At 40.4% G+C, this 14,432-nt stretch overlaps 1 protein-coding gene across 6 annotated transcripts in view; it reads left to right on the top strand.

Moving 5' to 3' along the window:
- LOC121158907 (dynein heavy chain 14, axonemal-like) overlaps window positions 1–14,009 on the top strand; it is a 29,568-nt gene extending 15,559 nt beyond the window's left edge. The window contains exons 8-14 of one of the 6 annotated variants that reach the window (XR_005884271.1): window positions 2,132–2,236; window positions 2,325–2,443; window positions 3,040–3,114; window positions 10,820–11,073; window positions 12,341–12,572; window positions 13,014–13,067; window positions 13,745–14,009. Coding sequence is in view for 5 of the 6 variants with exons in the window: in XM_040983922.1 (XP_040839856.1) it covers window positions 2,132–2,236; window positions 2,325–2,443; window positions 3,040–3,114; window positions 10,820–10,862 (342 nt within the window). In the remaining variant the exon portion in view is untranslated. Of the gene's footprint in view, window positions 1–2,131; window positions 2,237–2,317; window positions 2,444–3,039; window positions 3,115–4,719; window positions 4,966–10,819; window positions 11,193–12,340; window positions 12,573–13,013; window positions 13,068–13,744 lie in introns of those variants that run through there. The other 5 variants (XM_040983922.1, XM_040983923.1, XM_040983926.1 and 2 more) reach the window with 5 other exon arrangements.
- Window positions 14,010–14,432: the final 423 nt, after the last annotated feature.

Genomic DNA, 14,432 nt, shown 5'->3' with positions numbered 1-14,432 from the left:
GTGGGTCTTAGGAGTGGGTACTGACTAGGTTAGAGTCCAAACAAAGAGGGTAGGTGAGACATGGAGCCAAGAGCACATGTGGTACCTTCTGGTTTGTGAGCAGTACAGTACAGATGAGACAGGGCACGCGTGGAACAAGAGGGTGAAGGGTCTTGAGAATCACAGTGAGTTACGATTTTCATGAGCATTCAGAGAAAACTTCGAGGCAGCAATGTAATGTAGAAATGCCTCACCACATTGTCACATGAGGAACCAAATTGCAACATGAGCTTGGAGAGGGATGAATGATTTTCAAACCTGTAGCATGGACAGTGAGGCTGGATATTTAAAGACTAGTTCAAGAACAATAGCAAGACCACAGTGAGGATGAAAGAATGTGGAGCCTGGAGCAGCAGAGCGGCGAGTCAAGTGTAAAAGATGTCCAGGACTGTGGCTGGATTTCTGGTTTGGCCATAAAACGAAAAGCAATGATGCTGCAGAGAAAAGAGCTGGAGGAGAATTGTGTTTGCTCATGCTGAAAATCTAATGCAGATGGGACATTCAGATGAATGCCTCACTTGGCAACTGGGAGTAGTAGTTCTTCCTTGTCTTTGAGTCCTACAATTCCAGTTACCTGTGGCCATTCATGGTCCTAAAAATATCAAGTAGAAAATTGCAGAAAAAATTTAAATTGCATACTGTCCTGAGTAGCATGGTGAAATTTTCCCTATTCTACCCCAAATGTGAATCTTCTCTCCCTGCTCAGCATACTTACTCCATATACATCATTTACTGCTTAGGCGTGTGGTAGGCATCCCAGTTCGCAGATGTATGGCATGTATTACAGTGTGATGTATAAATAACATAAGTGTAAGGATTTAGCGCAATGTGCAGTTTCAGCATTTTCTGGGGGAGTCTTGGAATGCATCCTCTGTAGGATAGGGGGATACACAGTGTGGCTGGGCAGAGAGAAGTGATCTGAATGGAAGAAAATGAATATGGATTAAATAACTTGAGAAGAGCATAGTAAGAAGAGTGATAGGAAAATTTGAGAAATGTCAGCATTATGGTGGATGGGACAAAGAGGGACTCTTTTTTTTTTGGATTTATTTTTATTGTAAAAGCAGATTTATAAAGAAAAAGAAAGTGATACAGATCTTCCATCCACTGGTTCATTCCCCCAAGTGACCACAATGGCTGGAGTTGAGCCAATCCAAAGCAGGAGCCAGGAACTTATCCAGGTCTCCCATGTGGGTACGGGGTCCCAAGACTTTGGGTCATCCTCCATTGTTCTCCTATGCCACAAGCAGGGAGCTGGATGGGAAGTGGAGCATCCCTAAAAGAGATCCTGGTACATGCAAGGCAAAAATGACATGTAATGGCTGTGGGAAAATGGAAAAAAATCAGAGGTTGAAACAAAGGGCAGAGTCAAGTCCTATAGAATTTGCATGCAACAGGAAGACTGACAAGCACTCAGTAGATCGGAGCCAACAGGGGCTCTATGGCAGAATGTGACATGATAGAGAATTAAGATTTTGTGCTTACAGACTAAGAACTTTGTAGCAAAATGGGCAAACAGCTGTTGGAGGGGAACAAAGGGACAGGAAAGGCTTCTTAAACTTTGTACTTGAGAGAGTGCCAAGGGAGAATCTGAAGAGAATAGAACAGAAACCAGTAAGAACTTGTTGACCTGACCAAACTGGATGGCTGGCTGTTTCCTGGTTTGAATCTCCTACGTTGTGGGGAGAGGTGGCGGCAGTGGTGAATCTCCATGAGAGTGCCTAAGCAGGAGGATGTGAGCTCATCTGTGAAATGGGAGCTCCACAGACAGGGAAGCAGTCCAGAAAGGCGAAGTACACAAAGTAAATCGATCATACTAAAATATAGTACTTTGTTAGCTGTGAATAATTTAAGAGGATTTTTGTTGCTGCTTAGGTTTTGATTTTTTTTTTTCTAAATTTGCTTTAGGAAAGGTTTTTAATGTCTTAAGTACAGCTTTCATTTGGCCTTGGCGTGGTTTTCACAGATACTAGCATGTTCCCTACACCATTACTGTTGTAGCTTTTGTGTAGGTAGGTACACATGCGGTTACGATCCTTACCATGAATAAGTATATTTTCTGAACTGCATTTCTCTTGGTTCTTCTGAACAGGACTACCTTGAAATGAAAAGGATGATTTTCCCCAGGTTTTACTTCCTCAGCACCGATGAGCTGCTTGCGATCCTAGCCGGCAGCAGAAACCCTGAGTCTGTACAGGTAACGGCACTCCCCTGTGTTCAGCAGTGCTATTTCCCGAGCATTCCGGGATTTACTCATGCTGTCAATCCACCTTTCCGGTTCACAGCCTCATCTAGTGAAGTGCTTTGAGAATGTGAAGCAGCTGATGATATGCAAGCAAGAGATCGGCCCCTCTACCATAAGGATGCTCATGTCTGCTGAAGGCGAAGGCCTCGTGCTGCACAAGTATGCTGAATATGCTGCTAACCAAGCGTTCAGACCCCTTAAGCCCTCATGCTTTACAACCTCTGAAATTTGGTTTTTCATGGAAGCACTCTAAGCAAACTAAGATATAATATCCTTATTCAAATATGCTGTCACCTTTCTGGATGTCTTCTCATACATATTCATTTCTTTTCAATTAGAAGCAGAGAAGATAATCTTCAAACTCACGGTGCTCATGTAGGTCTAGCTTCTGCTCTGTCATTCAGATTTGCTTTGCGTTTCCTACTCTCATTACTGCATGACCTGTTTCGCTAAGCTATCATGCCGGGCCCCCCAAAATGTTTTATACTACAATCTCTCTGTCTCTTACAGATGAATTTTTTTGCATATAATCTAATTACTGTGTAATTTATGGTCTTTATGTAAGAATTCCTTAAAACCTGATTAACTGTTTTCTGTGCAGTTTTCTAAATTAAAATTTGGAATAACCAAAAGATGTTCTAGAATTATAATTGACCCGTGAATATTATTAAAATGTGCCAAAATGTAGTCTAAGTCTATCAAAGGACAGAGCATGAATTGAAATGGCTTTCTGATTTTTTTTAAACAAATTACAGGAAAATTCACGTAAGAAGTGCTGTAGAACAGTGGCTGGCAAATGTAGAAAAAAGCATGTTTGAGGCGTTAAAAAAGTAAGTACAAATTTTAAATCCTGAACCTATATATATTTGTTACCTGTATTTAACTCTACCTTTGTCAGGTTTTTTTTGTATCCCAGGTGTAAATGTGAGATTATTTAGCTTTTTCTTTCTACACCTGTCTGATTTTATCTAACATAATGTGCTCCAGGACCATCTGTGTCATCAGAAACAATAAGATGTCCTTATATTCAGAGACTTAATGTTATCCATTGCATGTAAACACACCATGGTTTGTATATATATACACACACACATGTAAAAACAATATATATAAAAACTATATAGTTTTCTGACTTTTTCACCTTCTATTTTAAATTTTATGGTATTCCATAGTGTCTGGGGTTTTCCTACCCCCTCCCCAAATTGCCACTTCCCATCCAGCTCCCTGCTTGTGGCCTGGGAAAGCAGTAGAGGATGGCCCAAAGCCTTGGGACCCTGCACCCACGTGGGAGATTGGAAAGAAGCTCCTGGTCTCAGATTGGCTCACCTCCAGCTGTTGCAGCCATCTGGGGAATGAACCAGCAGATAGAAGATCTTTCTGTCTGTCTCTCTTCTCTCTTTAAATCTGCCTTTCCAGTAAAAACAAATACATCTTTATTTTTAAAGGATATTCATTTGTTCTAACATCCTGAAAAAAATATGCTTACAGAATTCTGGTTATTGCCTTCTATACAATCATACCCTTAAATCTGCTGCTTTCAGAAATCTCTGTCTTTAGCTTTTGATAGCTGAATTATAATGTGTTTTGATGTGGCTGTCCAAAGTTATCCTATTTGGTGTCCATTGGGCTTCTGGGATCTGGATTTCTGTTTCATTTTCCAAGCTTGGGAAATTTTGTGCCATCACCTCTTTAACATGTTTTCTGCCCTCTTCTTTCTGGCATATCAGCATTGCACACATTGTTTCACTGTCTGATGTCCTGTAGGATCTTCAGGCTTTCATTCTTAGTTTTGTTCCAGTGACCTTTCTTCAAGTTCACTAATTCTTTCTTCCACTTAGTCATGTTTGTGGTTAACACCCTTTATTGAATTTTTATGTTCAGTTATGTTATTCTTCACTTCTATGATTTATGTTTGATGATATTTGTGTTTTCTCTCTTTGTTGATTTTCTGTTCATACATGCATTGCTTTCTATTTACCTGAGAGGCGAGCAGACAGTTCCATTACTTCACTCCTCAAATGCCCAAAATGGTTGGGGCTAGGCTAGGCCAAGGCTCAAGGCTGAGAACTCAGGCTCCGTCTGTCTTCCACCTGCTTGAGCTTCCTGCTTGCTCTCAGGATGTCCATTCGCAGGAACCTACTCTCTTAACTGGCATGCTAGTCACAGCCCAGATATTCATCCTGAAGTAGAACTTTGAATATGCTGCTGCGTAGGGTTGAACCTGCTGCTACCTGCTTTTACAAGGACTTAGTGTCTTTTTAATGTTTATCTTGGCTACTGTTCAACATCATCTAACCATCCTGTGGTATATATGGCTGGCAGTTCTCCCTTTCTATTCTTAGATTGCATTTTTTCAGCTATTTTGGCAGAATTGTTCCAAAATTATAAACATTAGCTGTCTAAATGTCTGGATTTTAATTTTTTAATTATTTGAGAGAATGAGTGATATCTTCCACTACTTGACTCCTGAGTTGCCTGCAGTGGCTTGAGCCAAAATCCGGAGCTGGGAACATGATTCAGATCTCCTGAATGTGTGGTAGAAACTCACCTCTACATCCCAGGATCTGCATCAACAGGAAGCTGCGGCCAAGAATTAAACCTAGACAGTCCAGGTTCAAGTTCCAGCTGTTCCACTTCTGATCCAATTCCCTGCTCATAAGAAGGCAGTGGAAGATGGAATGAGTGCTTGGGTACCTGCCACTCCTGGATGGAGTTCCAGGCTCATGGCTTCAGGATGGCTCAACCCCTGCCATAGGCAACTATTTAGAGAATGAACTATCACTCTCCTGTCCACTCTGTCTTCTTGTCTTTCAAATAAATAAAAATTTTAGAAAAAGTACAGATAATGTTAGAGAGGAATTCAGGAAATGTGTTTCATACTTTTAAGTTTGTGTTACCTTTGTGTAGTCCCAAACATCTATCTAAACTAGAAAAAAAATGGATATCTTAAATTCCCTTGTAACTTTGTATGCTTAACCATGAAATGGCCACCAGAAGTGACTAGATATAAATAACAAAGTATTTTTGCTTACAGATTTGTAAATCAAGGATTAAAGACTGGTATTGCCAGGTTTTTCCCTTATGGGCTGTAACTCATCTGGGACAAGTGGTACTCACTGTGGTAAGTTAATGTTCCTTTGATGTATGTATGTAAATGTTTAGTTGTCATACGGCAAAGAAGGCAAGCATTTAGGAAGTAAATCATGACAGGACTGATATTATGTAAAAGTTTCTCTGAAATGAAAATATTTTAAAAAGATGGAAAGGAAAGAAACAAAATGGTGGAATAGGATAAGGACATGTTTATAAACAAGTGGAAAATCATTGGCCAGGGCAAAGCTGAGAGGCTGCCATCCCAGGAAATAGGAAAGGGCAGACCAATGGCAAAGGAATACCTGAAGACCCATGGGCACAGAGAAGCAACAAAGACAGCAGAACGGTGTTGCAGTGACCACATACCCCAACAGTGGTCGGGGATCAGCGCTCCACCAGTGGCCAGGCGGGAAGGAGAGTTCACCTGGAGCTCAGGAAGTGAACCCATAGAACTGCCCATCCTGCCGATTCACTTGATTCAACCACAAACAGATGCAGAGTGGCAAAGCCCAAGCAGGCAGTTGCAGGGACAAGGTGAATTTCATGGCTCACACCCCCATCAGTGCCACAATGTGTGCCATTTTGTGTACTGAGGAAAAGGCTATGGGGCTGGAAGAACAACAGCAAGCTCTACATGTACTAAGCCAGGAACAAGCTCATTTCCAGCCCGAAGCATTGTACTGATCCCACAGGAAAAGCAGTATCTACATGGCATCTTAAAGGTTCCACCCAAGATAGGCTCAGGTGACCCCCCAGACCTAAGGCAGTAGGCCCAGACCTCCACAAATGCTACAATGGGTGCCATTTTGTGTACTGAGGAAAAGACTGTGGAGCTAGAGGGATGTCAGTGAACTCCACAGGCATTGAGTCAAGAGAAAGCTAATTTCCAGCTCAATGCATTGCACTGGTCTCAAGGGGAAATAGTACTGACTTCACATCCTATGGTTTCTACACAAAATAGGTCCAAGTGATGTCAAACCTTATGGCCAGCAGGTTCTGGCACTACTGACAGCCCAGTGATTTAGGATAGCTGACATCTCCCTAATTCTGGGCACTGCTTAAACCAAGACTGGGAGAAAGGTTATGCAAGCAACATGACTACAGCACAGTATCACAATGGATAGAAAGGAGTAAACCAGGAGCTGGGTCTGTGGAGACCATGATGGACGCAGAGCACAAGAGCCTGGGACTGAAACTTGCTGGAGGGAGTAACACAAGTAACTGCAAATGATGAACCGGGTACACAATCAGAAAAATCGATCTATAGACCTGTGGGCAACACACTTTAGAAACCAGCCCTACGGAGAGGAATCTGCGAACTAGAATAGCAATTACCAACAACAAAAGAAGAAACAGAGGCACAATGAATGTTACTGATGCCTCCACTGCAAAGGAGCAAAAGCAAAAATGGGGAGGGGTAAAAAAATATTAAAAACTTGTTATAAAGCTTCTTAACAACACTGAGAAGTACATACAGGAGTTCAAGGAATTTAAGGAATGTGTCACACAAAATAGCAGCGCTGAAACTAGATCAAGCCAAATTATTAGACATGAAATTCAGTAATAGAATGAGCAAGCAAAAGAAAGATTTTCAGAATTGGAAATTATTTCTCACAATGGAGAAACAACCAAAAAGCTGGAAATAACTGAGTCAAGCAAAAAAGTACAAGAATTGAGATACTATTAAAAGGCCGACTATAAGAATTATGGGAGTTCCAGAAGGCACAGAAGGAGAAGCTGGGTTTAAAAATGTATTCAATGAAATAATAAAGGAACATTCCCTAATTTGGAAAACGATTTAGAAAACAACTACAGGAGGGACACGAGGGACACAGAACTCCCAATAAGGTTGATCTTATTCGCCATGACACATGATAATGAAGCTCTCTTGTTAAATGCGGGGAAAAGACCCTTAAATATCCACATGAAAAAGTCAATTAACATATAGAGGAACCCCAATCAGTCTCACTGCTGACTTCTCACAGGAAATTCTAAAGGCCAGATGAGAATGGAGTGACACATTCCAGATTCTAAATAGAAAAACTGTCAGCCCAGAATAACTTACCCAGAAAAGCTTTCAATGTCTTCAGTGACACATAGATCATACATACAGTAGCATCATTTTCTTCAAAAAGGTTTATTTCCCTTTTCACTTCTTTAGTAACTGATCATTCAATAGCTTGTTATTTAACTTCATGTTTTAAATTTTCTGTTTTCCTTCCTGTTGATTTTGTTTTATGGTTTTTCATTTAAGGGGATGTATAGTAACCATGTAATAGACTATCACATACAGATGTGAGTATACAATGCAGTATACATCTCTACTTCCAAATCAAAGATGGACTCCCAGTGAAACTGCTAAATATATTTTGACAATAAGATGATGGACTCTGCCATTGTCCATACCTACAAAGTCAGGATACTTAAAGAGCAGGATGATGAACTTATGCTGTTTATGAGGGGCCATACTATTATAATAATATACTGGAAATCAGTGGGGATAGGGAATCCCAGAGCCTATAGAAGTGTATCATAAAATAATGTAATACATAAATTATAAAAATATAATGGAAAGACATAAAGATATAAATATGATCAAGCAAATACAGCAAAAAGTTTGTTGTGGAATACAGATGATAACTGTATGGGTATTCACTGTATAAGTTCATTTTCCTATGGGTTTCAAACTTTTCATAATATTGAAATAATCCATAAATGGTTATTTTTCCTAGGCGAATCATTATATTTCATTGTATCCAGTTTGTTGTTCTTTTTTACTTGAGGAGTTAAAAAAATTAAATACTAACTTTGAAGTTGAGGTGAGAAGACTAACTCAGGGGCCCCTGGGCTAGTCAAAGTGTCAGCAGAGCCTTGTTCCTTCCTGGAGACTCTGGAGGAGAGTCCATGTCCTTTATTTCAGCTTCTCAAAACCACTTAGCATTCCTGAGTAGGCACTGGGGTCTCTTCCTGTATGTTCAAAGGCAACAGTGTTGCATCTCCCTAACTGTTCTTTAAAAAATAATAATAAAATTACTTATTTAAAATTCAGAGTTGGAAAGAGAGAATGAGAAGAGAGAGAGAAATCTTTCACCCACTGGTTCACTCTGCAGATGGCTGCTTCACCCAGGGCTGGGCCAGGCAGAAGCCAGGAGCCAGGAGATTTTTCCAGGTCTTCAATGTGGGTGGCAGGGGCCCAAACACTTGGAGCATCTTCTGCTTTCCCATACCATTAGCAGGGAGCTGGATTGGAAGTTGGACAGCTAGGACTCAAACTGGCAACCGTATTGCAAGCCATGTCTTGTCTATGCCACAACATCCCTCTAAGGATTCTTTTGTAATTGTATCTGCCTCTACTTATGGATGAAAAATCTTCTGTGTTCTTTTCATGTTGCAACAAATGGCGAAATAACATCATTTAAAAAGACTGAATAGTAGTATTTCACTGTGTATATGTATGTACCATATTTTTCTTTATCCATGGCTCAGCTGTTAACTTTTAGATTCTTGTCCAAATTGGCAATTCTTTTGAGAAGTAGTTGTCGAAACCATGGAGGCAGTAAAATTTCACCCAGCAGAGTGGAGAAGGAGGGACAAAGAAAGAGCCCCAAGAAACATCATCATTTGAGAAGTAGGTGGAGGAAGGGGCATCCAGGAAGAAGACTGAAGAAGAGTAGCTGGAAAGAGAAAGAAAATTAGGAGATTTTTCTCATGGAAGCTAAGGGAGAGGGGGGCTTTTCTGATTTTTTGCTCTAGGAGTCTGCATGGCTTGAAAGGCTTTGGAGAGACGTGATAACTTCATTCTGGACATCTGGCTTAGTATTTAAGATGCCACTTGGAATGCCAGTAGCTCTGCTCCCAATTCCACTTCCTGCTGATGTGCTCCCTGTGGGACTGAAGATGATGGCTCCCCTGTGGGAGATGCAGAGCGGGCCTTTAGCTAATTAATGGCTTCACCCTGACCCAGCCATGGTTACATGATGGTTATTTTAAAATGTCATCACAGGGTGATTACTTGGGATGAATGCATCCAATCCAGCTTCCTGTTAAAGGACCTGGGAAGCAGCAGGTACCGGCCCAAGAGCTTGGCCCTTCACATGCAGAGGGGGAGACGTTGATGGAGTTCCCAGCTTCTAATGTTGACCTTGCCAATCCTTGGCTATTGAACTGTTGGGAGAGTGAAAGATGAAATGTGTACATTTCTTTCTCTGCCTTTCCTTCATCATTCTTTCAAATAAGTAATTTATTTACGTAACAAAAATAACATCATGTCTTTTTACTTTGACTTAACACAATTTTCCAAAACTTCGCTAGTAAAATAGCCTGGGATTGTGGATACAAATTAACATAATCAGAGATGCTTGATCCCTTTTGTTATCCTCTGTTAGATCTTAAACTGAAGGACTTGTTCAAGCTGCTATTTACAAAGGTGACCAAATGGCAAAGTGATAATGAATCAGTCTGCACATTTCAATAGGAAATTCAAATAATCAAACCTTCTCTATCAAGAAAAGATCTCTGCACCTCTAGTCCTTGAAACATGCTCAACTAAGAGGCAGTCTGTAGTGTTTCCAAACAATACTTGACAGGAGTGACTATCAGCTTCAGTCTGTACTTATGCCCAAGTTTTCCCCACACATATGCCTTATCTACTGCAAATTCTGTTGCCCAGAAGGCAATTTACATCCCTCTTGTATCTCACATTTCTGAACATGTTACATGACTAGAACTTGTCTTTGAATGAATATAAAACATACTTGTGGCCAATGAGGCTTTCCAGACAGACTCATCTCAAGATACAGTCATTAAGAATTCCACTGCAGATGAACACTCTGGTTCCCAATCTCTTTCACTGAAAAAATTCCTCCTCCCGCCTACCCAGGATATCCCAGGGAGGGGACTTGGGCCATTGGGTCTTCTCTCCTGAGGCTGGGAATCTAGAATAAATGTGCCAGGGGCAACAGCACAGACATGACCTTTACCAGGTTTGCTGCTGCTGGAGTCGGCTTTTGTTCCTGTCTACGTCCCAAGCTCAGGCTCCACCTTCCTGTTGATCAGTGATCTGCAAATCTACAGTCTCCTTTGAAAAGGACAGAATTAGCAACCGAGACTGTTCACCAGTTCACCAGGTTGCCTGTCCCATGCCTTCTGTGACTACAAACACAGTGGATTCTGGGTATATTGTAAGATCAATGGAGAAAGCAACACCGATTTCCTCTTGGAGTGCTCTTTTGTTATTGTTGACAGGTTATTAATTAGTGACGTTGGAATTAGCAATCTAAGATTAGAAAATATAAATGAATAAGCCCTCTGTAAATATTCATCAAAATTCTATTTTAAGCCCTCAAAACATTTTCTCAGTCAGTATATATGACACATATAGGGAAACATTCTTAATGCAAAATGAAAAGTTAAGCTTCTGTTCTATATGTATCTCTTTGTCAGAGTCAGATCATGTTTTGTTCCGACTGCATTAAAAGTTTCATGAGTTATCAACCAAAAGAAGCATTGGAAAAAGTCCGTGCCGGCGTGCTAGGTCGTGTAGAACAGCTTGCAGAACTGATGCTGCGGGATGCTTGTAACTCTCGAAGGAAAGCCGTGCTTGGGGCCTTGCTCATCCTGTATGTTCACTGCAGAGACTTGGTGATAAATTTACTGCTTAGAAATGTCTTCAAGGCAGAGGACTTTGAGTGGTCAAGGTGAGTGAATCTAAATTGTAACTCCATTAAATAACTTCTCATCATCAGATCTTGAGATAAAAGGATCCTTGACTTCAAATTTTGAAAACATTTAAATTTCTGAGTGTATACCAAAATTCCTAAGCAAACTGCAAGTATCACTTTGATCACTTTATTCTTTTTTCTCTCCCTCGTTCTTCTGTCTTCTCACAGTTGAGTTTTCCCTTTTGCGACTCAGCCAAAGGAGCATGTTTTTCTTGCTGGATCCTCTTCCAGAACACAGTAGGCTGGGGAAACAAACTGTAAAGCTTTTCCAGCCAGCTTCCTTCCCCCTAGCCAGAGGCAGTTAGTTAAAAAAGACAAGTTTAGGTGAAAGAGGGCCACTGTTGATGAAAAGATATGAAAAGGAAATAAAAATTCCTATCATAATTGTGACATTTCAAACTTTTGAATTAATTTTCCCTTAAAGGTTTTCTCTCTCCCCTGAGAGCTTGCCAAATTTTGAGTATATTTCATTTTTCTATTTTCAAAGTTTACTTATTCTGAATATTAAGTTATAAAATGACCTTTTCCAGGAAGCATTTAAAAGGACTTGAATAGTATATAAGCTTATCACATGACATCATCAATTGAAAGATATACCAAGCTATTAACGAACATTATTTTTCCCATGACATTTAAAAATTATCAAATGTAAAATTCTTTCCAAAAATATTCTTTGGCATTCCTTCATTGATTAGGCCCTAAAAATGTTATTTTGAGACATAAGTCGGCACTGCTAGGGACACAGACAAAAGCCAAAACAATATATCCCTTGAGGTTACAAACAAGTCACCAGTTTAACTCAAGTTCATGTGGAGGACGGAATTTAAAATTAGCTATTTGACTTACCATGCTCATTCAATCAGTGGAAATCTGAGTCTGCAGAAAATCATGTTTCTGGATGTAAAGAGCGTTTTTCTCAAGGACGCTTCTAAGAAGGATCCAGATGGTGATGATGAGTGCTTCTATTGACTGGAAACCAAACCTCCTCGGAGTGACCTGTATAGAAATCCTCCCTTAGGTGGGCATCGCCTTTATGTGGTGTGAGCCCGCCAGGCCATTCACCACGGAGGGGAAACCACCTACCTGTGTAGCGTCTTCTGAGCTCTCACATTTCTGATCTAATCCTGCCGCTCTTCTCTTTCAATTTCAGTGTGTTGAGTCCACACTCATTTTTAATCTTGATGTTTCTTTGTTTGAATGAAAATTTTACCCCAATAATAAGCATTTAAAATATTGCTTTCAGACATTTACAGTACAAGTGGGATGACAAGCAGAAGTTATGCTACATATCTCAAGGACATGCCACTTTGGCTTACGGCTATGAGTACTTGGGCTGTACCTCCAGGCTGGTCATTACGCCCCTCACAGACAGATGCTGGTTAACCTTCCTGGGAGCACTCCACTTGAACCTAGGAGGTTGTGCTTCTGGTCCAACAGGTGTAGGAAAAACAGAGACTATAAAAGACCTAGCCAAAGTAAGTGTCTTTCAAAAACATCTTTTCTGTCACACAAATTTCAATGATACCCTAAACTGACACTGTGCCTGTTGTTGAAACATTCATTGCTTTTACCAATGACACCCATTAATTCAGTGAACTTATGGATTGATTTTTAAATGCCGATTGTATGCTGAATGGTCAAGCTCCGTAAGCCCACATTCGCTTTGAATGCATTTGGAATAGCATTAACTGGCGTGCGAATGATCGTGTGTGTGTGTGTGTGTGTGTGTGTGTGTGCGTGCAAAATAGTAAAACCATCACATGTACATTTGTATCATACCAAGTTTTTTGAATCTCTGTCAATTTTACCTTGCAGAAAGTCTCTCGAAAGGGCACATGTTACTAATCTGGCAGTTTTGATGTTGGAATTTTGTCGCATAATTCAAGAACTATACTAAAGTATTTTCTATCTTTCAGGCTTTAGGCAAGCATTGTGTGGTCTTCCACTGTTTCGAGAATTTGGATTATAAGGTAAAGCTTCAACATCTGTGCTCCAGAAAAAAAAATATACACATAAAGAAATAAGAAAAAAATGTTGAGAGTCACTTAGTAGTAATAGAACCATAAGTTCAATTAATACTTTTAAATAGAGCATGCATCTAGAATGTAATAGAAATTTAAAACATTCTATGCTTTTAATTCAGCTGAACTGCTAAAACAGTGATTTTCAATCTTTCTTGGCAGCTAATCCTTTTCAAGCACGATCTTAGATGGAATACAACTATATAAAATAATCGAGAGTAACACTTTAAATACAAAGTCATTTTAAGTGCTAACCTGATGGGGGTGCAGGTACGCAGCACTACGAAATAATTGGTAGTTGCCGGGCTGTACCGCTCTAGTTGGCGGCTTTGACCGCCTGCGTGTTCTTCCTGAGAGTGCCAAGAGATTGTTCTTGTGGGCTAAGGCTCTTAGAAGAGACAGGAAAAGGAATTGGTTTGTCCAGAGGCTAACCATCTGTTGCTTTGAGCCTTATCAAAAAAGTACCTGTGGGGAGGAAATGCCACAAGTGCTCCCTTGTTTGGGGCAAGATGTGTCCACATTGATATCCCAGTGAAATCTCCCACCTTTGTGGCAGTTCAGTAATCAGCCAAGCTCTCATTCATTCTCTCCCTGTCTCTCCCACCACCCTGTTTTGTCCTCCAAAGACTGTGGAAAAATTCTTCTTTGGGCTGGTTCAGTCAGGAGCATGGTGTTGTTTTGATGCCTTCAATCGAATTGATGTGGAAGTTCTTTCTGTTTTGGCCTCCCAGATCCTAACCATTAAGTGTGCAAAAGCCGGCTCTTCCGTCAGGTATTTGCTGAATACTGTCTACACTGTTTGAAGGGAAATTCATTCCATGTTTGCTGATTAGTTATTTATTGTCAGGTATTCTCTAAATGGGGTCTTCAGAGCTTTTTTATTTGGGGTGTTTTTTTGTTTTTGTTTTATAGCACGTATCAAAAGGAATGGCACTTTCCTTCACTGTTTGCTTTGCTTGACAAATGATATAAAATGTACATATAACAAAGATGTCATAATTCTTCTAAAAAGTTTATCTGCTTTATTCCTCTTTTTATCCTTAGTACCCGATAATAGTGTTGACCATTGGATCCTACAGATTATATGTATATATATTTTTAAGATTTATTTTTATTTGGGGAGCAAATTCTATAGCAAGAGGGATGGGAGAGAGCTCTTCAATCTGTTGATTCACTCCCCAGATGGCCACAATGACTGGAGCTGAGCTGACCCAACACCCGGGGCCAGGAGCTTCTTCCCAAGTGTCCCATGTGGATGCAGGGTCCCAGGGACGTGGACCATCCTCTACTGCTTTCTCAGGCCATAACTAGGGA

This window comes from Ochotona curzoniae, unplaced genomic scaffold (genome assembly GCF_017591425.1).
Source record: "Ochotona curzoniae isolate NIBS_2020 unplaced genomic scaffold, NIBS_Ocur_1.0 contig_391, whole genome shotgun sequence".
Classification (NCBI taxonomy): Eukaryota; Metazoa; Chordata; class Mammalia; order Lagomorpha; family Ochotonidae; genus Ochotona; species Ochotona curzoniae.
This window is presented reverse-complemented; position numbering and strand designations above follow the sequence as displayed.